This window comes from Nelumbo nucifera, chromosome 1 (genome assembly GCF_055504915.1).
Source record: "Nelumbo nucifera cultivar China Antique chromosome 1, China Antique-T2T, whole genome shotgun sequence".
NCBI classification, from domain to species: Eukaryota; Viridiplantae; Streptophyta; class Magnoliopsida; order Proteales; family Nelumbonaceae; genus Nelumbo; species Nelumbo nucifera.
This window is the reverse complement of record NC_142649.1, coordinates 157387462-157413911: the sequence shown is the minus strand read 5'-3', so window position 1 is coordinate 157413911 and position 26450 is coordinate 157387462. Positions and strand designations below refer to the sequence as shown.

General features: G+C 35.1%; 1 protein-coding gene across 9 annotated transcripts in view; it reads left to right on the top strand.

Moving 5' to 3' along the window:
- Window positions 1-801: 801 nt before the first annotated feature.
- LOC104602804 (uncharacterized) overlaps window positions 802-26450 on the top strand; it is a 43670-nt gene continuing 18021 nt past the window's right edge. For 2 of the 9 annotated variants that reach the window (XM_010266624.3, XM_010266623.3), the window contains exons 1-12: window positions 802-1082; window positions 1457-1665; window positions 12077-12294; window positions 19648-19753; window positions 19845-19946; window positions 20126-20185; window positions 20336-20414; window positions 22795-22942; window positions 23691-23814; window positions 24052-24232; window positions 25209-25237; window positions 25461-25609. In XM_010266624.3, the coding sequence (XP_010264926.1) occupies window positions 1492-1665; window positions 12077-12294; window positions 19648-19753; window positions 19845-19946; window positions 20126-20185; window positions 20336-20414; window positions 22795-22942; window positions 23691-23814; window positions 24052-24232; window positions 25209-25237; window positions 25461-25609 (1370 nt within the window). In that variant the 5' untranslated portion in view covers window positions 802-1082; window positions 1457-1491. Of the gene's footprint in view, window positions 1200-1244; window positions 1364-1456; window positions 1666-12076; window positions 12295-19647; window positions 19754-19844; window positions 19947-20125; window positions 20186-20335; window positions 20415-22794; window positions 22943-23690; window positions 23815-24051; window positions 24233-25208; window positions 25238-25460; window positions 25610-26450 lie in introns of all 9 variants that reach the window. The other 7 variants (XM_088894892.1, XM_088894891.1, XM_088894894.1 and 4 more) reach the window with 7 other exon arrangements.

The window sequence follows — 26450 nt, the reverse complement described above, 5'->3', positions numbered from 1 at the left end:
CTATAATTAAAACAATACAAATTTTATGAGCAACAACCAAAAATGAGAGTTTTTGTAGTTTTACATTTGAACGATTGATACGAAGGGCAATTTGAAAAATAAATTAATTTTGAAAAAGAGATTGGAAGGACTTGGAACAGGAGTTGATATGAATAGAAATTTTGAAAAATAAACATTTTTTCAAAGTATTTGTGCCTCTTGTTAGAGGATTGTAATCTAACAAGAAATCGTACTTGCAATTATATCAAAAAATTCAGAGAAGGTTACTTCACGGAAATTTCAGCAATGGTCCAAAATTTCAGGAAAAGTTTTAATATTTCCCCATTATACAAATGTGGAAAATGTTTAAGATTTATGTATGTCTGTGCAGTAACCACACAGCCACGAGACCCACAAGGCCACAATCCCAGCATTATTAATTTGTTACAAACAAATTATCAAGGACCGAAAATCCATGTAAAATTTTGGATTGGATCAATTTGTGCTCGAGCTGACCTCGTTCAAGTTGCACACTCATGCCACGAGTCCTTACACCAATTTTACACGTTCGTATAGCACGGGACGAACGTAAGGGAGAGTCGTATCGACAGAACGGGCTGGCCAAACCTGAACGGCCAAAAGTTTGGCACGTCGCCATAGTTTTAACTCGTGGCCACGACCCAACTTGCACGCATGACCCAAAGCCAAAATGTGTGGATATTATCCCTCCACAACTTACTCAATTTTATCTACAAAAATCAGTTTTTTATTATTCTCCCTATAAAATAAGCCCGGGATTCCGGGAATCAACCTCGAAAACCCTAAACGTGATCACAGCCGTTCATCGAGGTTCATCACAATGTCACAACATATTAACAGTCCGATTCATTTGCTTCGTCAAGCATTAAAAAAATGCTTACGCTTTCGGGAGTCCCAACTCTCAACTCTCAACTCTCAACTGCAACTTAATAAGTCTGGAAAGTGGGAACAAGAGAGCGTCGTCAGTCGTCAGTAAGTCGGTCTCTGTGCTTTCAACTCTGAAGCTCTCCTTCTCTCTCTGATTCTGAGTCTTCCAGATCTACTACTTTCACCTCAACTTTCAGGTAATTCAAGCTAGCGTTTCTCTCTCTCTCTAATAAGCCTTTCAAGTTTCGATGCTTATGATTAATGTGAGCGCAGAACCAAGTATAGAAGATTTTCTGAGCAAAATTTAACTCTTGGTATGCGAAAATTGTTAATCTGAAGGATTTTTTCCACTTGTGAAGTAGTTGTAGTAGTTCAGTTTGGAGCTAGTGAAAATTTCTTCGACAAATCTCCAACGAAAGAAATTTCAGCAGTAGCTACTGAATGCAGTCGTTCCTAAATCGTTGAAACTTGAGCTTTTGTACTATACTTCTTAACTGATCTCTAAGATAAATTTGAAGTACTGAAAATCTCCTTCTGATTGGAATGTGTTTGTTAATTTTGCTTGGAGCAGAGATAAACCCTATTATCCTGAACCACGTGTCCGACATGCGGGTGGCAGTGGTCGGCGCAGGGATCAGTGGCCTGGTTTCGGCTTATGTCCTTGCCAACGCCGGAGTTGATGTGGTACTTTACGAGAAGGAGGACTATCTGGGCGGCCATTCCAGAACTGTTACGATCGACGGTCTTGATTTGGACCTTGGCTTCATGGTCTTCAATCGCGTAAGTGAAAGTCTTCCCAATTTCCCATTGCTTGAGCGGCTCAGATTTCATCTGTTCCGTATAATAATTACGTCACTCACGCACTCCCCGTGCTCTTCAAATAAAAAAAGGCTCGCTTCAACCCATAACCGTTCAATCGATCAGCTTAATTATTTCTTCAAAAACAGATAATTCGTTAAGAATTTAAGAATTTTCTCTTTCGCTTATTCTATGGGTTCGACTATGGTACCGGAAATATCCCAAAAGTGTGATAACCAATCACATGCTACTTATCAAAATTCACAAAGTGCGATTTGATTGGTCAAAACCTTTTTTTGGTATCATGTATTTTCGATATCATAGATTTTTTCATTTTCTATTGAATAAAAACTACGGGGTTTTTATTGAATAAACACCACCACCTCAAATCAGAATTCTGAGGTGGAGTGCAGTCTAAAAATCTCTAAACCACCTTAGTCTTTATTAACTAATCACTAGATGGAGATGGTGCCAATTGGTTTACTTGGTAGATCTATTCTGTGGGTGCATGAAATACGATGAGAAAGAGAAAATTGATAGAATTTTTTTATGTTCTATCTTTTGATTGCAAAAAAGGAAAATAGTGAGAAAATCAAATGATCTTTTTATTATTAATTAATAATTAAATAATTATTACTTAATTGTCAATATTCCCGATGTACAAAAATATAAACATGGTCGGTAGATTCAACTATATATATGGCAATGTATTGTGGTCGGTAGATCCAAATTCGTATTGTCATCAAGGTTGGGGTTATTACCTTTACTGGGTTTATTTGAAAAAATATTTTGGTGGGATTGGGATGGGATGAAAAAGGGAAAAAGGGTGGAAATTTTCATGTTCCATCCATTGATTGCAAAAGGGAAATTAGTGGGAAAATCAAACTATATTTTTATTATTATTTATTAGTTAGATCATGGTTTTCAAAACCAGATCGAATCGGATTGGACCGGGCGATCGGATCGGAAAAATTGGGAATGGTGACTGGTTCTGTTTTTCTCTAAAACCGGATTTTCTCCAAAAAAAACTGTTGATTGGTCAACAAACCATTGACCCAGGCAATTAACCGTTTGAACGGTTTTAATTGTTCTTTTTATTTTTTTATTTTTTTTGTCAAAACGATCGAACCGTTCAACTCGAGAATCGAACCCCTGACCAGTTCGTTCTCTGTGTTAGTTTTAAAAACCTTGAGTTAGATATTAATTATTAATTACTAAATAATTAATATTAATAATTATTATTTAGTTAACTAATATTTTAATTTAATAGCTATATTTTTTGTCATTAATATTTTCTTTTATTAAATAATAAATAATTTTAATATTTTATTATTAATAATTAATTAATTATTTATTTATTTATTTTATTTTAATTATTAACTAAGTTAACTAAATTAATTAATTTATATTTTATTAAATGATGAATTTATTAATGGGTATTTTTATGGTAAATAATTAAACTCTTTAAAATAATACAATGAGATGTTTTTTATGTTAAAAAAAGTTTCCTCCTTGTTTCACACCAAAAGGGTGTAAGTACACTTATGATAATTGAAATCCTGCCCCTTTTATTCATGAGACTGGATCTGCTCCTCACACTGACTTTACAGGGACACATCATGCATTGGTAACATCTTCCATATTTATACGTTAATATTCATGGGAAATGTTTTCAATGCATGGTGAGATGTGCTTGTGAGACCGGTGTGAGAAGCAGATCCCAAGTCTTATTCATAACATCCCACAAACTAAGCGTAGTAGAGTTTAGATCTGCTCTTCAGAGAAGAGAGTGAATCAGCTACATTCCCGCCCTATACTGAGAACATCTTTCATGATAATATCAGGAATGATGATGTCATCACTAGGAGATATTCCCAATACACGGCGGGAATATATTGTGAGACGTTGTGGGGGCAGTCTTGTGTGGGGCTGATTTGAACTCTTCAGAGAGCGCTCCTTGCACCAATGTTAGACATCCCAGCCACACATGGGAACATCTATATTATTTTTATGGAGATGTTCCCAAGTTTCCAATACAGTGGATATGTGTCATGACTCATGAGGTCGGTGTGAGATGCAATACGAGAGCAGCAAATCCCGATTCAGCGTAGGAAGGAAAGAAAATTCAAAATATTCAATTTTTCCTTTCTATTCATACGCTGTTATGCAAACCAAACAGAACATTATGGGTAGGGAGACAGCCAGACAAGCTACCTCATATAGTCTCATAAATCTTTAAAAAAAAAAAGACTGTTTGTTTGCTCTGAAATCTGACATTTGAAAGTGCAATAATTACATTAAGAGGTATACCGATATTGGTGAATTTTTCTTTCCTTTGAACTCTGAATGTAGAGAATGTTGTTCTGAACTCTGAACTCTAAATTCTGAATATTATCAAATATCTATTTTGACCTCATTGGAAAACAAAAAGTTGTATGATTGCACTTTAAGAGATAAGAGATAAGAGGAAATGAACAATCATTTTTCTCTTAAAGTTAAAAGATTCCTCTTAAGAGATAAGAGTTAAGAGGAAACGAACAGGCCTGTAGTCTCATAAATGGAAGATAGATGGTAGGCAAACATTGTACCACGCGTCAGCCTGACATGTGGTCTGCGTTTAGGAAGCTGATGTTGCTTAAACATTTATAGTAAGTGGGGAATTCACATGGTTGTAATTTTCCCGCACGGGAACCACACTTTGGTATGATGATTGAAACATTTATTAACTTTTTACCAATAAAACCATTATTAAAAGGGAAAATTCAAGATTAGTACCCACTTTGGGTTTAATGCGATTTTAGTCTCTGAATTTTAAAACACGACAATTTAGTATTTGAACTTTCAAAACGTGCCAATCTAGTATATGTCATTAATCAGTTCGTTAATCAGCCATTAAGTGTCATTTGAAAATATACAAATACCCTTCAAGTGTCATCTAATTCTCTTTATCAACCATCCAAACATTGACAAAAAATGAAGTCTCAAATCCTTGCCTCTTCTATTCAAGAAAGTTGGGGTCACTAGAATGATCACTAAGACGTAATCCTAACTTTCTTGAATAGAAGAGGCAAGGATTTAAGACTGTTCATTTTTTATCATGTGGATAGTTGATAAAGAAAATTAAATGACACTCAAATGGCATTTGTATTTTTTCAAATGCCACTTAATGGTTGGTTAATAAATTGGTTAATGATAGATGCTGGATTGACATATTCTGAAAATTCGGATACTAAATTATTGTGTTTTAAAGTTCAAGACCAAAATAGCATTAAACCCAATGTAAAGGGTACTAATGGGAATTTTCCCTTTTTAAAACAACATTTACATGCTTTGGTGTGAAGTACATTATTTGCCTCCACTCATCTCATTTCATGGCAGTGGGACTTTTGATCACTTGGAATCATAACTGCTACACACGTTGTTCACACCCTACCACTATATATTATACCTATAGATCAGGAATATCTCCTCCCATAACCTACAGTGCAGAATCTGAATCTGGTTCTCAGAGAGCTTTAATCACACCGCCTCAAAACATGTTCCAGCCACTTGTATCTTATTATTCATGAGAGATGTTCTCAGTATAAGGTGGGATATAATTGTGAGGTGAGTTTAGATCACCTGTCAATAAAATACATTCAAATAACTTAGACATGATTTCATACAAACATCTCATATACAGTGGGTCCCATTTTAATGATGGGTATGCAGTGTTAGATCAAATTGGTAGAGCCGTAGAGAGTTTGAACATATTTTGTTGGCAAAAGATCCCAACTCATATGAGGTCGGTGTGAGGAGCAAACCCAATTCAACAATTTAAACTCTAAACTATTAAAGGGAGACGGGATCTGCTCCTCACAAATGGGTGCCTCACATGCACATTCATCGTGCATTGGGAACATCTCCCGTGAATAATAATTAATAAATACGGGAGATGTTCCTAATGCATGGTGGATGTGCATGTGAGGCGCCAGGTGTGAGGAGCAGATCTGGTCTCTATGAAAGGATGTTCTTTATGTGTGCTTTTTGACTTTTAATTTTAAAATGGCCTTTGGCAACCAATTTGAAAGTCCCAATTTGCTCCTCACACCCCAACTTCATAGTATGTCTTGACTGTACATTAGGAACATTTTCCATACTTGTATTTATTTTTCATGGTAGAATGTGACTGTGAGCAAGGATCAAAATATCGATACGGTGTGCCTGATACGAGGTGTATCGTATCGATATCGGGTCATACCGGCACGGGATACGCTACGACTGGAAATGTTCCTTCTAGTCATGCGTATCGGTCCGATACGCCACTGTATCAGTGTATCGTGCAGTATCAGCCAATACAGTCCGATACACATCGATATGGAAGCGTATCGAACCTCCTTTTGACAACTTCAATATAAAAAATAAAAAAACTTGCGGCTGGCGTGACTCAAATCTAAAACCGCATCTCGCCTAACGCCAATTAGCAACCCATCCTTAGCCACTAAGACAACATTTCTTTCATGTCAATAATTGAAATAAATTAATTTTTATCACTTACTATTCACATAAAATCTCAACAACCAACATACACTTATCTTCAACAACTTCAATTACAAATTAAAAAGAATAATATTTAAAATTAATATTTTATAAACCAATAGAATAAATAATCTACCAGATCCACATTTATATCAAAAAGTTGATTTTTAATTTAAAGAAATTTTAAAATATTAATAATAGAATAATTACTTTAATACTTAAAATTTACTAATTTGCACATGATATATATATATATATATATCATTTTTTTAAATTATTAATTAATACCTTAATTTGCATTAAATAACCATGTATTTATTATTTATAAAAAAAATATTATTTATAAAATATTTTAAAATGTAATATAAATTGAACCTATCAAATCCATTAATCTATATTTATATTAAAATTTGTTAATTTTCATATAATATATATCTTTGAAATTTAAATAGACTCGATATATTTTAAGTTAGGATTATATATTTTTATAAATTATCAATTAATTTTGATTTGCATTTTATAATAACATATTTATTGTTTACAAAAATGAAAATATTGCTTACCAAAATTTTGAGAATAAATTTTTAGTTAACATTTTTGTCAATGTTAAAAGTAATAAGTAGTAAAATAGAAAAAATGAGAGAATAATTGAAATATAATAGTTGTGTATGTTTTGTGCCTTGGACTTTAATATAAAATAAGATAATAATGGCTTTGTGCATGTATTAATTTGTAAAAATCTATATAATATGTTTTTTGGAATCTTGATTAATGCATATCAATAAAATTGTATAATATCTAAACATTCTTCTATATTAATTGTAATATATTTCTTTATATATACCATCAAAATGTACAATTCTTATATATTTATACATTATTTGTAGCTATTTTGACATTAAACCTATTGTTAGGAATATATTTGTGGAATTAATATTCATTTTCCTAGCGTATCCATGCATTTCCAAAGCGTATCCGTATCTGTATCCGTATCCGAGTTATCCGTTACGATATCCGATACATATACTTTAATCATTGACTGTGAGGTATAGCCTTTTGCGGCCATTGAATTTGAGAATGCCTCCCAATGGTTTTGAGGATGAAATCAGAACTTGTAGAAACATGACTAATTTTATTTTTCAAATGAGTTAATTATCTAAAGCATCCTAAATTATCTTCAATTATTTAAAATATCTCTAAATTTTCAAACCCTACTTAAAGTATCCATTGACCTTGCTTATAAAAAAAAAAGCATCCATTGATCTTTAAAAAACATGACAGGCATTGCCCTTCCATTGTTCATTTACATGTGACATCATACTTGGGGGTGGATTCGAGTTGAGCCGAATATCTGGCTATTCGAGCTCGGCTTGGTCATAAAATATCAAGTTCAAGTTCGAGCTCAAACTTGATTTGAATTAGAGACTTGAGCTTGAATTTGGCTCGAGTCAAAAGGTTGGAAGTTCGAGCTCAGCTCGGCTTGAACTCAACTGCCTCTAATTGTAGGTCTCCCTAACAGCTAAGGTGTTGAGCCAATGTCTCCCTCAGTTGCCAAAGTGTCAAGCCGAGGTCTACCTCAGCTGATGAGGTACCGAGCTAAGGTCTCCCTATCAACTGAGGTGCCGAGTCGAGATCTCTCTTGTCGATGTGCCAAATCGAAGTCTCCTTCGATAACCAAGGTAACACCCTATGTACCTATATTAGATTAGACTTGCGAGCCTCACGAACTAAGCTGTATTAAACTCGAGTTCAAATCAATTAACAAAGCCCATATATTAGACTCGAATTCGACTCGAAACTCAGTTTAGACTGAGCCGAGCCGAACTCAAACAGCTCGGCTACACTTGTTTAACTTTTTAAAAATTCAATGTTACCCTCACCACTCACCTTATCATTTATCAAAATGGTTTTATGTATAGACATGAGACATTATTTTGTCCACTTTATCACATCATTCCCTTAAACATCATCGGAAGTATGCATGCCTTGCCTAGCGGCTTAGACAGGTGTCATCGATGGAGAATAGCCTAAGAAACAATGTTAGACAAAGAAGAGACACGACACGCTACCAACCCATCACCAACTCATATAGTCATATCCCCTGGCATATATATAAGCTATATATATGTGGGAGTCCTTTGCAACTCAATTCATTTGTATTAAGCCTTCAAAAAAAATATTTGTATTAATATAAATATATGGGAGTACAAATAAAGAGAATACAAATTCTAATTTAATTTTGTTTTGGGTTTTATATTATTCTGTTTTTTTAAGTTTTATTTTACTTCATTTGTTTTTTGAAGTCAAACAAAATAAATTAAATTTTGAATAAAAATAAATCAGATTTTGTGCTCAAATCATTTGCACTATTATAGTTTTGCATAAATGCAAATAAATTTGCATACAATCAAACGCTGACGCAGTCTAAGAGAGCATCCTAAAAGAACAATTAGGTCGTTAGTATGAATTTGACCTAAACCATCTTTGTTAGGGGTGATCATGGCCTCCCTAAAAGAACACTTCAGTATGAATTTGACGTAAACTATCTTTGTTAGGTAAAGATGGCAAATTGACCTGTCCCCGTGGTGCCTTGCCCTGCCCCGCCCCAATGGGGCAGGTTTTTTTTATCACTGATTGGGGTTCGGAGAAAATCTGAAACTCTGGGTCAGGATGGAGCGGGGATAGTATTTGTTTACCTCACCCCGATTATATTATATAACATAATATATACAATTATTAATATATTAATATATATTATATTATATAATATAAAATAATTATAAGTAATTTTAAAAAATAAAATAAATTAATAAATATACAAATGAGAATGACCGAGGCAGAATGGGGTAAAATGAAGGGCGAACGTGTTCAGCTCAAAAACGCTCTCACAGCCAAGTTATTTCAATCAATTTTTGTAATCTGAGTAGATTTGGAATTGAATTTAACTTCACTTAGATCTCGCAAAATTAAAATAACTACCACAAATTGATTATGGCCCCCTCCCTCTAATCTATGTTTTTTTTTTTTTTTCAACTTAAAAGACCAAGTTTTAGAATCATAAGCCCAACTCACCTGCAACTTGAATCTCCCGAGTCCTGACCTTGGAAGAAGTCTTGAGAAAGAATTAGACATGTTTAGCAAGCAAGCTCAGATTTCCTACTCACTTTTTCTACCCGCCCTGAATTGCAGCCACACATCTCTCCAACTATTAGCAAAAGGGGGTCTCATTCACTACTTGGTGACGAGGTTCTTCATAGACATTCAAGGGACTATTTATGGCTTCTCACCGCTTCTTCTTCCTCAAGTAGCGAAATCCCAAACCCCATTTCTTTTGGTGATTTTCTTGGATAAAGTGTATTTTCAGTCAAACCAACTGAACAGTGTGATATTAATGTCATTTTTCATTTTCCATTCATGATATAAAAGGTCCCTTGAGCAACAGGGGAGGCCAAAAACATATTCTAGAAATAACTGATCCTGTGGGCTGTGTAAACTTAAAATTGAGGCAAAAAGGGTTTTGAGCATTTCGTAGAATTGATTTTAAAATATTATAATCTGAGATAAAACACTTCTAAGCCCCAAAATACAAAGCCTAAAATCAGGTTAGAAGGACAAAATCTGAACCAGGTATTTTAATTACTAGTAATTATATGATATATCAGGTTAAAAAGTTGTTTAGTTTATGTACTCTTGTGGATCCTTTATGCATAACTAATAAGTGTGTACGTGCTTTGTACTTGAAAATTTTAGATGATGATAGTGATAGTAATAATATATCAAAATTTTTTTATAAATTTTATCAATTTTTTTTTATTTTTTATTTGTTTTTTAATATTAATCAAATACAAATAAACACCTCATCTAAATATGTGATAATCGAATTGAGTTGTAAAGTTTCAAGTATCATTGGCAAGGCTAATTGCTTGGCTAGACTCTTTTTTGTAATGTTTTATCCTTTTGGTGTATCTTTTTTTTTATTCATTTATTAGAAAAATGTAAGATTTAAATAGAGAGAATTGAATGAGGTGAAAAGTAATAGTTCAATTTCCAATTTAAACCTTACAATTAAATAGAGTCTAAATTCAAAATTGAGTATTTTAGCCAAAAGAAAATTTCGCAATCTTATTCTTATTTTTAATAGTATTGTAAACATTGAATTATAGATGTGTTCATTTTTTTTCTATAACTTTTTTTGTATTTATGTGTAAAGATAATTTTGATATGTCATAGTTACTTTTTGTTTAATATGATAAATATATGATATTATACATGTGCTTGAATACTTTTATGCAAAATTTATGTATTTTTTCATTTTTATATTATTATATTTTATTGACTTTTATTATTTATTTATGACATTAAATTTAACAAATTTAACCCAAGAGTTGAACTATTTATTATTAATTTTTATATTTCATTTTTGGCCAATTCTAAATTATGTATTTCATTTTCATTACCAATAAAAACAATTCTTGCTTATTACACCTATTTTTTTTAATTTGATTAATAAAAATATCATAAATGTGTCTAATTTTTTCTACATTTTAAAATCTTCTATATTTATTTCTATTTAAAAAAAAATATTACCTAACTATGACTTCATAGGTTGATCAATTTGATTCGGATGATTGAATTGCTTAGCCACTATTTGGATAAAGAATAATTTTGTTTTTAAGTCAATTTTAAAATATACAAGTTTATCTTCTTAAAAATATTGACAGATATAATTAATAGCATTTATTAGTGAGAAATAACTTAAATATAAGATTTAATACCTTAAATATAAGACTAAATGAGAAGGGATTAAATGAGGTGAGAAGTAATAATTGAAGTTACATTTTCAACCCATGCAATTAGAGATGAGGGGATTAAATGAGGGTAATTACATAAATATGAGGGGGCTAAATACATAAATATGAGCATTTTAACAGCCATTAAATCTAACATTAAAGCTATAATAAAATGACTTTTATACTTTTCTCAAACAAAGAAATAGAGGGTAATTTTATTCAAAAAAAAAAAATTCACACTGCATCCACACTTTTATATATAGTATAGATACATGCGCAGAAAATACTTTTTGTGATGCATCTAACATGAAGGCTCAGTCGGGAAGGAGTATGAATACAAATATGTAGAGTGCAAAACCTTGTATTTTATATTATTTTGTATGTATTTGCATTGCATATATTTGTATTAGTATTCCTTCCAAACTGAGACGGAGGTTCATGCACTCCGTGCAAATTGAATTTAAAAAGACAACATTTTGGCTACCCAGTTCTAATTCAAAGATTATCAATAAATTTGAACTGTATTTGGATGCAATCTGAACACCCCATGGATTAAGCTGGATTTGAATTTTCAGTGACAGGTCCATTATTTGAGAGAGAGAGAGAGAATTTGATCCACTTAACTAATATTAGATTCGATAATGTATACCAGCACGTACAATAGGCCTTGATAAATAAAAGGGTATACTATAAAGCCTGTAGAAACCATTTTTTCGTATAGTATATGTAACTTGATCGATCAAACATGATGCACCTGATCTTGATGCGACTCAAGTTTATAATCTCTGATTTTCTACTAAAAATATCATATTTATTGAAGGGCATGCTTACTTTGCTTTTCGACGATGATAGATAATATATTATTTTTTAATGGAAACTCTTGGTGAGTACTGAGTACCCATTAGCTGGACAATTAATCCTTTGATCATGTAATTACATGTGGCTAGTGATGGGGTGTGTCCGTTCATAGGTTCCCAAGGTCTGCATATTGATTGCTATGACAAAAGCACTCATCCATCGTTGGAAATCACTTGTGCTGAGTTTTTCTTGGTTTTGCTGAGTGAGAAATTTTGAATAATTGGCAGGTAACGTATCCAAATATGATGGAGTTCTTCGAGAGTCTAGGAGTTGAAATGGAAACATCAGACATGTCATTCTCAGTGAGTCTTGACAAGGGTCATGACTATGAGTGGGGTAGTCGTAATGGGTTGGCAAGTTTGTTTGCACAGAAGACCAACGCCTTAAATCCCTACTTCTGGAAAATGCTCCGGGAAATAATCAAATTCAAGGAAGATGTTTTCAAGTAAGCACTCCTTCCATCTCCCAAGAATTTCATTATGTTAATCATAACTAACAGCTTTATAATGATTCTGGCCTGCTTCGTCCTACAATACTAGAAACAAGCATCATTATAATGTTAATGTTGTTAGAGGTATGAAAACTATGCACCGTTTAGCCTTATGAATGAATATAACAAAAACAAAGTAAATGATGTTGTATCAGCTATCCTTAGCTTATGAGGTTAAAGGGGTGTTTAATAACCAGAACACATCTCACTGGTTTTGTGGTGTTAGGAATTTTACTGCTTGTATGCATTCCTCAATGTGACAATGTGTTTTGGGTGGGGGTGGAGAAAACTCTACAACAATAAAAATAACTCTTCAGTAATAACCTTTCTAATCAGCAATGAATTTTCCATTGCTTGGTGCAATGATAAATTCTCTGGCTGATAATGATAAAAAAAAACACCAGAGGAATTCCCTTTGGAATGATAAGGTGGAAAAGAGAAAGATTCATTTAGTGAATTGGAGTTGGGTGAGTATGCCAAAGAAATTTGGAGATTTGGGGTTGAGAAGAATCAAGTAGATGAATATAGCACTGTTGGGGAAATGGCTTTAAAGGTTTGGGGTTGAGGAGTCCTTATGCAGAAGGGTTATTGCTTCTAGATATGGTGTTGTTAGGTTGGGGTGTGATACAAGAGAAGTCTCAAACACTTACTGATGTTTTGGTATTGGAAGGGATTTACGTGTTTTCAGCAAGATTTCCAAATTTTGGCTTAGTCCAAAGCTGGTGAGGTGTTGATAGATGTAGTTGGATAGAACAAGAAGAGAGAAGAGAGAAGAGAGAAGTCTATTCCCCCAGTCCTGTAGTTGGCAGTGCCTAAGTTAGTATTTATACTTAGGAAGACAACTCATAACAATTACAATGAGAAAAAGGCATTTCTGCCCCTATTAGGCTGCATGCTGCTACACATTACAACACTCCCCCTCAAGTTGGAGCATATATGTCAATCATGCCCAACTTGTCACACAGTTCATTATGTCGCAAATAGTGAAGATCCTTCGTAAGAATATCAGGTAGTTGTTCCTTGGAACTAATGTAAGGAGTACAAACTCCCCCCTTTTCAAGTTTCTCCTTTATGAAGTGCTTGTCAACTTCAATATGCTTGGTCCTATCATGAAGAACTGGATTGGATGCAATATTAATGGCCGCCTTGTTGTCACAGTAGAGAGACATTAGGCCATCAATAGAGAGGCCCAACTCTCCAATCAAATTCTTCACCCATAGTACTTCAGCAACTCCATGTGCCATGGCCCTATACTCGGCCTCAGCACTAGATCTGGCCAATACACTTTGTGTTTTGCTTCTCCAAGTGACCAAGTTTCCACCAACAAAGGTACAATATCCACTAGTTGATTTTCTATCATCAATTCCTCTAGCCCAATCTACATCTGTGTAGACTTCCACTTTCATATAACCATGTTTCTTGAAAAGTAACCCAGTTCCTAGATACTTCTTCAGATATCTGAGTACCCTCTTAGCTGCCTCTAAATGGGAGGATATTAGTGCATCCGTAAACTGACTAAGGACACTAACAACATAAGCTATATCTGGCCGAGTCATTGATAGGTAGAGAAGTCTTCCTACCAACCTCTAAAATTTCTTGACATCTGTCACTGGTTCTCCAATACAATCACCAAGCCAATGGTTTTCCTCAATAGGAGAATCTATCGGCTTTGCTCCTAACTTTCCTGTGTCCTACAAAAGATCTAGGACATACTTCCTTTGGGAAATGAAGATGCCCTTTTTCGAGCAGGCAACCCCAATACAAAAAAATAACGTAGTTGTCCCGGATCTTTCACCTCAAACTGCATAGCAAGGGATTCTTTGACCTTTTTAATCTCAGAGTCCCAATTCCCCGTAATCACAATGTCATCAACGTAGACAATTAATACCACAACATTCTTCTGGTTTCTCTTGACAAATAGAGTATGGTCAGATTGGCACTGCTTGAACCCAATTCGTTGAAGAGTCAAGTGAAATCTACTAAACCAGGCCCTTGGGGATTGTTTGAAACCATATAAAGATTTTTTTAGTTTGCAAACTTTCCCTTCACACCCTTGTGCTACAAACCTAGGAGGTTGAATCATGTAAACTTCTTCTTCCAGATCCCCATTTAAGAAAGCATTTTTGATGTCCAGTTGGTGGAGCTCCCAACCAAAGTTAACAGCCAAGGATAGTATAATCTGAATAGTGTTCATTTTAGCAACCGGGGAAAAATTCTCTGCATAATCAACCCCATACACTTGAGCATACCCTTTTGCAACTAACCTGGCTTTATATCTCTTAACCGACCCATCTTCTCTATGCTTTGCTGTGAATACCCACTGGCTACTTGCCTTTAGGAAGATTCACCAATTCCCAAGTGTTGTTTTTGTGAAGAGCACTAATTCCTTCCTTCATTGCCTCTGTCCATTTAGGTATAGATAAGGTTTCTGCAACACTTTTGGGAATCACAATCAATGGCAGTCAAAAAGGTACGAAATGCAAGAGCAATGTTTTCATAGGACAAGAACTGAGCAATAGGATGCTTAGTAGTACATGATCGAACCTTTTTCTATGAGCAATTGGGACATCAAGATCATTAGTAGGATCATCAATAGCAATAGGTTCAGTAATAACAAAGGGAACAAGGGTACCTGGATTTAAGGAGTTAGAAGGTACTGGATGTATAGTCTCAAGTTGCTCCACAACCTTTGAATTCAGCAGTCCCTTACGGTGCCTCAAGAAGACATAGAATGGAGAGGAGTCAGGAATAAAGGGAAGAGGAATTTGAGGAGCTGGAGCTTGCCCCTCCTCCTTCACACTATTCTCCCCCTGAGGAGATGCTTGAAAGAAGGGTTCAGACTCAAAGAAAGACACATCCATCGAAACAAAGTACTTATGTGTGACCGGATTGAAGCATTTGTAACCCTTCTGGGAAGAGGGATAACCCAAAAAAACACATGGAACAAATTTGGGATCCAATTTCCCCGATTGGGAGATAGATCATGAATAAAACACTTACGCCCAAATACATGTAGAGGAATGGAAAATAAAGGGGATTGAGAGAAAAGAAATTGATGTGCGGCCTTGTATTGCAGGAGGTGTGATGGCATACGATTATTAACATAAGCTGCAGCCATCATAGCATCAACCCAAAAACGTTTTGGAACATGCATGTGAAGCATCATACTATGAGCAACTTCGAGGAGATGGCGGTTCTTCCTTTCAGCAGCACCATTCTGTTGTGGTGTTTTGGGACATGAGCCTCTATGAAGAGATCCATGAGAGGAGAAAAACTCGGCTAAGTCATACACCTTTGCATTACCCAATTGGAAAATTTGGACTTCAACATGAAATTGAGTAAAAACCATGCGATGGAAATCTTGCACAATCTTGGGTACCTCTTCTCTCGAATGCATAGGATATAGCCAAGTGTATCTCGAACAGTCATCAATAAAGTTGAAAAAGTACTTGTACCACCCTCAGTAGGTATGTTTATAGGGCCCCAAACATAAATAAAAAAAAAAACATGGAAAGGCAAAGTAGATATTTTATTATTTGATGAAAAAGTTATTCTACAATGCTTACTCAACTGACACGTTTGACAATGTAAACTAGTAATAGACACTGGCTTGAACAATTCAGGAAACATAACTTTCAAAGATTCAAAGGACAAATGACCAAGGCGATTATGCCACAACCATAGTTGACTATTTGTAGACTGACTCATAAGACTCACAGAGGCGATGCCGCAAGACCAACTTTATTCTCCAAGATGTAGAAGCCATCAACCATACTTCCTTTACCAATCATCCTCCCCAAGTTTAAATCCTGGAAAACACAAGAATGAGGAAAAAAGGTTACACAACAGTTTAAGGACTGAGTAATACTACTTATAGATAGCAAATTAATAGGTAGTTTAGGAGCATGAAGGGTATGGAATAAGACAAGGTCATCAGGAAGGGATACAGATCCCTGACCAACAATGGTGAATAGAGTCCCATCATCAAGTCTCACTTTATCCCTTCCAGAGAGAAGAGAGTAGGTCTGAAAGGGATTTGACTTACTAGTCATATGGTTTGATGCCCCTAAGTCAACGACCCAAGGTGACAAAGGAACAGAGGTACACACATGAAATGCATAAACACCTTTACCTAATGTAGAAGCAAATGAGGTAGAAGGGGTAGGAACTGACCTATCCATTTGCCCGAGTGTCCTACCATATAATTCCAAATGATCTCTGAAGGAGTTGATGATGTCTTCCTTGGGATCAGAACCACTAGGATTCTCTTGAGGAAAAACAGTAGTCTGATTATTTTGCTGATAGCCTTGTATAGCCAGATTTGCAGAAGTAAATTTCTTCTGAGGAGGCTTCTTTGAAGTGTCTTGATTTTTGGTTGCCATTTGGGCTTCCCCACTAACTCCCAACTGGTTTCTCGAGTGTGTCTAGGCTTCTAGCAATGAGTACACCACAGTTTTTCCTTGTCTTCACCTTTCCTTGGTTCATGAGTTTTTTTCTGCTCTCTTCAGATTGGACTAGGGCATATACTTCCTGAACTGAAGGAAGTTCCCTACTTCCCAAAACCTGCACCCGAAGAGGCTCATAAGCCGAATTCATCCCATGCAAGAAAGCAAAAACCCGCTGTTGGGAGACAAGTTTTTTGTAGGCCTGTGCATCTTCATCATTCTTCCAGTCAATAGTCTGATAATAGTCCAATTCCTTCCAAACAGATGTAAGGACTGAATAATATGTAGATAGGCTATGGTCCCATTGCTTACAAGTAGATGATTATGCTTGAAGCTAATAAATCTTGGAAAAGTGCCTCTATTCAGAATAGGTTGCCTTGGCTTGTCCCCAAATTTCACAAGCTGTGTCAGCCCATATGAAATTTTTCTTTACATGAGGCAACATGAAGCCTAACATCCATGACATAACCATGCTGTTTTCTTGATCCCATCGATCATGTTTAGCAGTACCAGACTTTGGTTCTTTTATTTTTTCATTTATATAACCAGCCTTCCCCCTAGCTGTGATATAAAGTTTGATGCCTTTGGACCATTCCAGATAGTTCAGGCCATCAAAGGGGGTAATAGACATAGAGAAATTCATGCTGTCTATTCCCCCATTTAGGTTTCCTTGCTGGGAAGTAATACCAGAGGTTGCTGAATCCTCAGTAGCCATTTCCACAGAAAATTTACTGCTGTTTTTTTCAAAAAACCAATCTGATATAGAGGGTTTTTTTGGCTCCAAAAATAGGTTTAACAGTACTGTAGGTCAATAGCTCTTAGCTGAAACACTTTGGTTTACAAGAGGAGGAGACAATCAGTCCCTACAACCTCAAAACTGTGACATTCACAGTGGTCAAATGTTTACGTATGAACGTAACAGTACATACCTGGCTTCCATGACCCACAGCACATAGAAAACCCTCAGAAAACCAAGTTTTACTGCATTCGGCTGCCACCACAAACCTAGAAAATACCTTACTGCATTCGGTTGCCACAACAGATCTAGAGAGATCTTTTACTGCATTCAGCTGCCACCACACCCTTCTTATTGGTAAAGCGACCAAGAGAGAAGAAAGAAAAAGTCGAGGGCTGAAGGTTGCGCCCAGAAGAAGAACACAATGGAGTCTTCAATCAAAAAAAAAATTCCGGAAAAGGAAAGAGAACACGACCTGAGAAGGTTGTGCCCAGATCAGTGCTCTGATACCATGTAGTTCGATAGAACAAGAAGAGAGAAGAGAGAAGACTATTACCCCAGTCCTGTAGCTGGCAGCGCCTAAGTTAGTATTTATACTTAGGGCGACAGATCATAACAATTACAATGAGAAAAAGGCATTTCTGCCCCTACTAGGCCGCAGGCCGCTACACATTACAACAATAGCTTTCTGATCTTTGCACTAGAATTTACAAGCTAAATGAGAAGGATGCCATTATTATCCAATTTTTAAGTGAGTAATGAAAAAGTTACTTGGCATCCAAAATTAAGAAGACCATTGCTGGAAAGAGCAGTTGATGAATGATCATCTTTTCAGGAAAAGCTCGAAAAGGATGCATTATCTCATAGTAAACCAATTGCAAGATGGTTAAAGGAATATCATAATGGCATGTTCATGATAAATTCTACAATTCTCTGACTTTCAACTCTAAGTACAAGCCTCCAGTTATGGTCTTCAGTAATAGCCAGCTTGAGCTTTACCTCAGTTTAGACTGGGCCTCATCATAGAGTCCAAGTCCAGGGTTGGGAAAGAGGCCCATCCATATTTTACCAATTGGATAAAATGTGAATATATTGTGCAGTGTATGAATTGGTCTTTTTGCAGGTGATTCAATAATGAGTGCAACCTTCTGTGTCTCTGTTCCTATGATCATTCTACATGTCACCCATACATTACATTTCATCACCATTGACTACAAAACCTGACTATTTGCTGCAAGTTGAAAAGGAGTTCTGTGGAGGATGAGAAGAGAATAGATCTCTAACAACTAACAAGATTGATTGCTTACTAGAAATAGAAGAAAGCTTGGTTTTGTCAGTGATGCCAAGCCTTCAGATTAAGAAGAACAAAAAGTAAGAAGTAATTTAGTCATTCAATCTTCAAACATATTTCTCTTGAGCTGCATGGGAGTGTTTTCCAATGTAAACCGATTTTTTAGGTGTAATTCCTATAAAACCAGGCTCACTGAGTGATTTTGAGTATAAAGAGCTATTTTGATTTCAGTAATTTTCAGTAATAAAAAATTTTCATCAGTTGTTCCTCAATCCTCAGTGAGGAATGATTGTCATTTCCTCAAGTGAGTTCTACACATTACATCAGCTAAGGGTTAACAAAAGAGAGTTATAGTGGGATCCACAGAGAGTGAAACCTATTTCTAAAACATCAAAAATGTTAATTTCAAAATTGTCTAGTATTCTGTTTCAGGAACCAGGATGATTTCATATCATTTCCAGAAATCATATGTTGGAGAATGGATTCTCAGAATGAATTGTTCATGTTGGTAGACACCACCTTGGCATGTTCCAACTGAGCTAATCACAAGGGGAAAATATTTTAAGTCATATGGTAGAGCTAAAATGCTAAAATTAGGTAGTTTATTTTGACTGGGATTGAAATGGGGATAGTATCTTATATTACTTTACAAAGTTTGTAATTGCAATAATTTGTCCATCTAATTGGATTTGTGATCCTCTTTATCTTTCTGTTTACTTATACTTATTTCCCCTTCCCAGTATGGTAGAAGATGTTTATGTTATCATACTTTCTTTGATTTATTCTGACATAACTAGTTCTTGAATTATTATTACATTTTTTGCTACTTTGTGCAGATACCTAGAAGAGCTTGAGAACAACCCTGACCTTGACCGCAATGAAACCTTGGGGCATTTCATTGAGTCACATGGTTATTCGGAATTGTTTGAGAAAGCTTATCTTGTAAGAACTGAAATAACTGCACTTTGCCATATCTATTAGCCTCTCTCCATTGGATTATCAAAAATTTATATTTGATAATAAAATTGTGTAGGCTCCAATGTGTGCTTCAATCTGGTCTTGCTCCTCAGAAGGAGCTATGGGCTTTTCAGCTTTCTCAGTTCTTTCATTTTGCCGCAATCATCATCTTCTTCAGGTATACTTAGATTTTTCCCTGTTTTCTTATTCTTCAATTAATTTTGCACCAAATAAACATTAAGAATAAATAAATAATTTCCTTGATGTTCAGATTTTTTCCATGACACTGCAGTACCTTTTTCCCCTATGGTGTTTGAGGTATATGTGTGACTAAATATACTAAGGTTTATATTGCAGCTCTTTGGCCGTCCACAGTGGCTTACTGTAAAATGGCGTTCACATGCTTATGTCAACAAGGTTTTTTATTGTTTTGTCTTTATCCTTTTTTTTTATTTAGCCCATTAGCTTATGCATATTTTAGTGTTTATTTCAACAATCAAAACAAACATTTCAGTATCAGCTAGAGCATGTATTTAATCTATTTTGGAATAAAAACAAAAACTACAGGTTCAAGAAGAGCTCGAAAAAAGAAATTGTGAAATAAAAACAGGATATGCTGTGCAGTCCGTCTCGACATTTGATGGGGGTAAGCAGTTTGATGTCTGAACATTTTTTGTTAGTAACTAAGGAACATACCTTTCATGGAATCATGTTTTACTAGGCTGATGTTTATCCTAGTGATATTATTCTCAAAGATCTACATGCAACACAGTGACCTGTACAATACACTCTATTTTTTGAAGCTATAGAATCAATCAATTCCCTTATTCCCTTTATCAAGGGAATCCTTTTGCATTGTAGTCTCTATATATGCATTTTCCAATCCTACTATGGCCAATCATCATCCAACTATATGGGACCGGCTACATATCCACTGTTAAATTATCAGTGCTTAAATCATTTCTTACTTCTACCCATGTCCTTTTTGGTCTACCCCTATCTCTTATAACCCCTTCCACTTGTAACAAATAACTTCTTCTAACTGGAGCTGTTGACAATATAACTTTGAATTCAAATTTTTACATGGTATCAGAAGTTCAGTCTGATCCTTCTCTTCATTCTTGTTCTGTTAATTTCTATTTATCATGTCTTCCATCTTTTCAACTGTGCCATTGAACTGTAGATCCACTTCCTGCAGTTCAGTTGCTGAGTTCAGCCCGAATTTCCTTCACCACTCAGATAATCTGAGTTCTGACATTGTTTCTCAACTCTTTAATAGAGACAACTATTCTACTTAGTTCAGGTTTATGCTTATGTCTCTAACTGCAAAGAACAATCTTGGCTTTATAAATAACTCTATTCCAAAACACTTGTTCTTTGATCTTTCTTTGTATATACTATGGACGAAGTGCAATGACTTGGTTCTTTCTTGTCTTTTAAACTCTCTTCCCACTAAGATTGCCAACAAAATCATCTATTCAGATACTGCAGCTGAAGTTTGATCTCAAAAATTGATTCTCCCAACAGAATGCATCTTGTATCTTCCAGATTAAGAGATCAATAGGTTCTCTCATCAAGAGAATATCTCTATTGCAGTACTTTACAAAGCTGAAGGTCCTGTAGGATGAAGTCTCCTCATACACCTTATCTCCAGAATGTACATGTGATGCTCTCAAATACACTGTTGATTTTAAACAAGAGGAATGTGTAGTGCAATTTCTCATGGGCCTTCATGATTTTTACTCTATATCCAGATTTTATTGATGGATCCTCTGCCTTCTGTCAACAGAGCTTATCCTTTGATTCTACAAGTGGAGAAGCAGAATTAGATCAACCTTAGACCTACAATAATTGAATCCTTTGAATTTTTTGTCTCTAGCAATCAACACAATTTTGATTATTATGACTACAGTGAATACCATTTTGAATTCAGATATTTACAATTGTTGACTTCAAAGGAGTCGCATCCCTTACTCCTAACAAGATTTTAAAGAGTGTTTCTTAGGCTGAGTTTGGAAGGAGTACAAATGCAAATATGTAGAGTGCAAAACCTTATATTTTGTATTATTTTGTATGTATTTACGCTTTACATATTTGCATTTGTACTGCTTCCAAATTGAGCCTTAATAACTGAATTAATTGCATAAAACAAAGTTAATATTTGAACACCAGAATCTATTCCATTTCATTTGAAAATCCAGAAAGGTAGAAAGCTTAAGTTGCTTGAGGTCTAACTCGAATGTTGGACTTAGAGGATGAATTGCTATTCACAGGATTTTGTCATATCCTGAGACAAGATTGTAAGTGAAGAACTAAAAAAAATGGCATTACCTTCTGGTCCTGGCTACTTGGGATCTTGTGACAGTTGGACTATAGACCTAACTTTCCATCTTTTCATGCCCACAGTAGATGCTCTCAAAATCTAACCCATGTTCTCATGCTTGTCACCCAAAGGTTTTACCAACACAAAGCAACAGCCCCTCTTGTATAAAAACAGAGACATATCTAGGGTCAGTGCGGGATAGGATTCATGTCATGTTTAAATATGTCCTTTTTGCGTGGCCTTAGAAAAACATGAGAGTAAAACAGTGACCTATAATTTATTTTCTTGTGGAACTTTATTCACTTGTTTGACTGTATGTTAGTCAGAACATATAGAAATCAGCAAATATGCATGAGAAAGAAAAAACTTCTGGTTTTTTAAATCTTTAACCATTCTTTTTCAGGTAGAGGCCAAAGTACAAGTACAATCGTTTATCTGAGAGCATTTGATCCATACTGGTTAAATTGAGGGTCTCATCAAGGATACTTATTCTGATTGAAATTTTAGGCATTATATATCTGAAGTTTAAGTTGTTACTTTTATGTATACTATATGATAACAGAATCTTATGTATTGTAATTGTCTATTAAACCTATCACGTGTGCAGTAAAATATGGCTACCTATGTTTATTTTATATGATGCCATAAGCCCCTGAATCAGAATTTTATATTTGTAGCTAATCAAGGAAAATAATTTTGGCAGGTTGCACCGTAATTGGTGAAGATGGTTCACAAGATACATACAATGGGTGCGTAATCGCTGTCCATGCACCAGATGCATTGACTATGTTAGGAACAGAAGCAACATATGAGGAAAGGAGAGTACTTGGTGCTTTTCAGTATGCTTACAGGTACTCTATTTTCATTTTTACCTATTTTGTGTTTTAATAACATCTTCTTAATATAGATGCCATTTCATTCTATGGTATCTCAGTACCTGTACAAGGGTATAGTATAATGTCAGACACTTCAATTTTTAGTGTAAATTTTGTATCCAATACTGTATCCATTTCTGTCCTTCTGTATCTGGGTAACATAGATTTTATGACAAAATTGAGGAGGTAACTTATAGGAAGTAAAGCACATAGGTGATTGGTTTCTGTTGACATGTTTACTTTACATGTATCATCACATGAACATGAATATCTTGACTATTTTTCTGATCCTTTAAACCATTAATTATTTATAGTTAGACTTGGCTACACAGTTACATTTATGTATACAGTCTGATACTGAAAACTCCTAGAAGATGGTCAATAGCCTATCATGTGAAATGCATGATTATTGCCCTGAAAAATTATGGCATCAAAAAAATTAACAGGAAAGTTAACCCCTGATCTAGTTCCTATCTTGCCTCAGAAATTACTGATTATTAACATTTGACCTTCAGCTTCTTCTAAGGATATGTACACTGAACCTTCCTCAAGATTTATTAAGTAGATGCCATAGGTTTCATGTAGGTTTATTCTGATAGGTTGCCAGTTCATATGCCTGTTTATGTTTTGTTAACTTGATAAAATTAAGCTGCAAATGTTGCAAAAATATCTTCTGTCCGTATAGAGTTTAAATGCATACCCTCTGTAATGCTCTATTTGGCAGTGATATTTACCTTCATCGTGACAAAAAATTAATGCCCCAAAATCCAACAGCATGGAGTGCATGGAATTTTCTTGGGACCACTGACAACAAAGTATGTCTCACATATTGGCTCAATGTTCTTCAGGTTTGTAATATATTTTTATTCTAGAGTTATTTCTCATGTGATAGAACAGTTAAAAATTAATATAAATCGACAAATGATATTGTTTCTAAGGATTCTCATGCAAGCAAAAGAGAAACAAAGCATGGTTTGTAGTGAATGCCTTCTGACCTGTTTCCATGATAATTGTTGCTCTACATCAGTAATTGTTTCCTTCAACTAAATTACCCTAATTATTCCATGAAATTGATGAACTTGCAGAATATTGGTGAAACCAGTCTACCTTTCCTTGTGACTTTGAATCCACCTTATATACCTGAGCATAACATACTTAAGTGGTCTACTAGCCATCCTGTGCCATCAGTTGCTGCATCTAATGCTTCACTTGAGCTTGATGAAATCCAAGGAAAGAGAGGAATATGGTTTTGTGGAGCATACCAGGGTGAGCATTAGTTTCTTTTGTCATCACTGCTAAAAATATTAAGATGGTTAAGCTTAAAAAGAAAGGGGCATATTGATTGCATGATATGTGATAGTAGAAGATAAAAGCATCTTGTAGTTTGCTTTCTATGAGGAAAAAAGCTTCAGAATTGACTTCAATACAGCATTTCTTGGACTCTTCTAAATGGCTGAAGTGTCTGCATTGGACATGTATCAGACTGTGACACTCCATGGATTCTTAAATGAACAGATAATGTACAGAATAAACGTGACTTTTCACAAAGATGATCTGTTAGACATTTTTTCTATAGGTTAACAATGTCAAAATTCATTTCTCAAAAAAAAAAAAAAGAAAAAACTATGAACCATTTTAACAATTTATACTTTCTATAGATGCGTCTGCAAATCCTTGTTTCTTCCTCTTGCCAAGTTAGACTCCCTGACATCGGGTTCTGATTCTCAGGTTAATGCAATATTGATTCAACAGGAACACTGGGTGGAAAAGAAAAACACTTATGGTTTGATGTTTTGGGTATGACTAGTACTTTGTCTAGAAAACCATAGTAAGTTAAGTATGCTAGTTAACTGTAGGGACTTGTCTTTTAATTTCTCCTCCTTTTTACTTCAGGGGCATAAAGGGTGGGGGTGGGGGATGGGGGAAGTAGGAGAGGTGAAGTAGATGGGAATTACAGGAACCAGATAATATTTCTTTGATTCTCCTAGGAAACAGGTGAAACTGAAAAACATTCATCCCCCTAATGGCCAGGCATCATCCCTCCTGTTGTGTTTTAGCAAGAGAGAAATCAATCCTGGATTATTCGGTCATATTCTCCTATGTAACTATTGGTTGTATTTAATATAATCTTTTCACTTTTAATTTCCTAGTCTAAAACATAGTCATTTGTCCCCCATTTCTCTTTAGAATTGCTGACTGCTAATAAGAATATTTCTCTTTTTATTCTCTCTTTTTTTGGCAGGCTATGGTTTCCATGAGGATGGATTGAAGGTAATCAAGAATAATTTATATTCTTTGATATGAAAAGTTCTCAAGAACTATTTGTATTATATATACCCTGTTTCATGTTTTGTCTGATTGGTATGAAAATTTCTTTGGCAATAGATGATGTATATAATTTTTTTTGTCGTGTTGAATTTTTTTAGATCTTTACTGGATGGAAACTCATTAAATGCATAATGCACAGCTCATGAGTAACTTGATTTGATTTCAGGCTGGCATGGTTGCTGCACATACTTTTCTTGGAAAGAACTGTGCTGTTCTGAAAAACCCAGAACAGATGGTACCTTCTCTGGCAGAAACAGGAGCACGTCTTATTGTAACTAGGTTCCTTAGACACTATATATCTGCAGGATGCCTAATGTGAGTCCAAGATCTAGTTATGGAGAATATTTTCCTTTCATATGGTTTGTAGTGATAATGGGAATCCTTTTTAGTCTTTGTTTTGTCTTTGAATTGTGAATGTTAGCAAACCAGATCTTTGGCCAATTCACTTCATTAAATTGTTCCAAATTCTTGTCATGAACAGTGAGAAAGAAGGGAGAAGAGATAAGAGAAGAGGAAACAAAGATAGCATAGATCGTTGGGTCTAAGAATACCACATGCCAAATACATACTCCCAATGATAATATTAAATTATCCAAAATTATAAGAAAACCCCCAATGGTGCTGATACTACTTTAAAGTTCCTGACTATATAGAAAGAAATAATGTAATCCTGGAAAATACTCTAGAGCTTCTCTTGAACAAGGAAACTTTTAGATTCTAGTATAGAAACAAATAGCTCTTAAACCACACACACAAGTATCAAATCACCTTGACTGCACTAATGACAACACTTCCAGCTCTTACCCATGGTAATACAAGTCCTAAACTGATAATATGGTACTTATGGTGGTTCACGAACTGTTATGGTCCTAAATAGTTAAAGTGCTTGGCTTAACACATTCTATCAGTCTTTAAGGCTTTTGGCGTATTGGTCAAGCACACAACATTTGGTATCAAAGCCTACCACCACATCTCAAGTTCGAATCCCGGAGAGGGCTACCTAGAGTAGAGTGAAAGTTGTCATGGAAAGGACTACCTGGAGCAGAGTGAAAGCCGCCAAAGGGAAAGGGATACCTGTTGCCAGAGTGTGAGCCGTCATGGAAAAGGCTATTTACCACCAGAGTGATAGCCATCATGAAGAGGGCTACCTACCGCT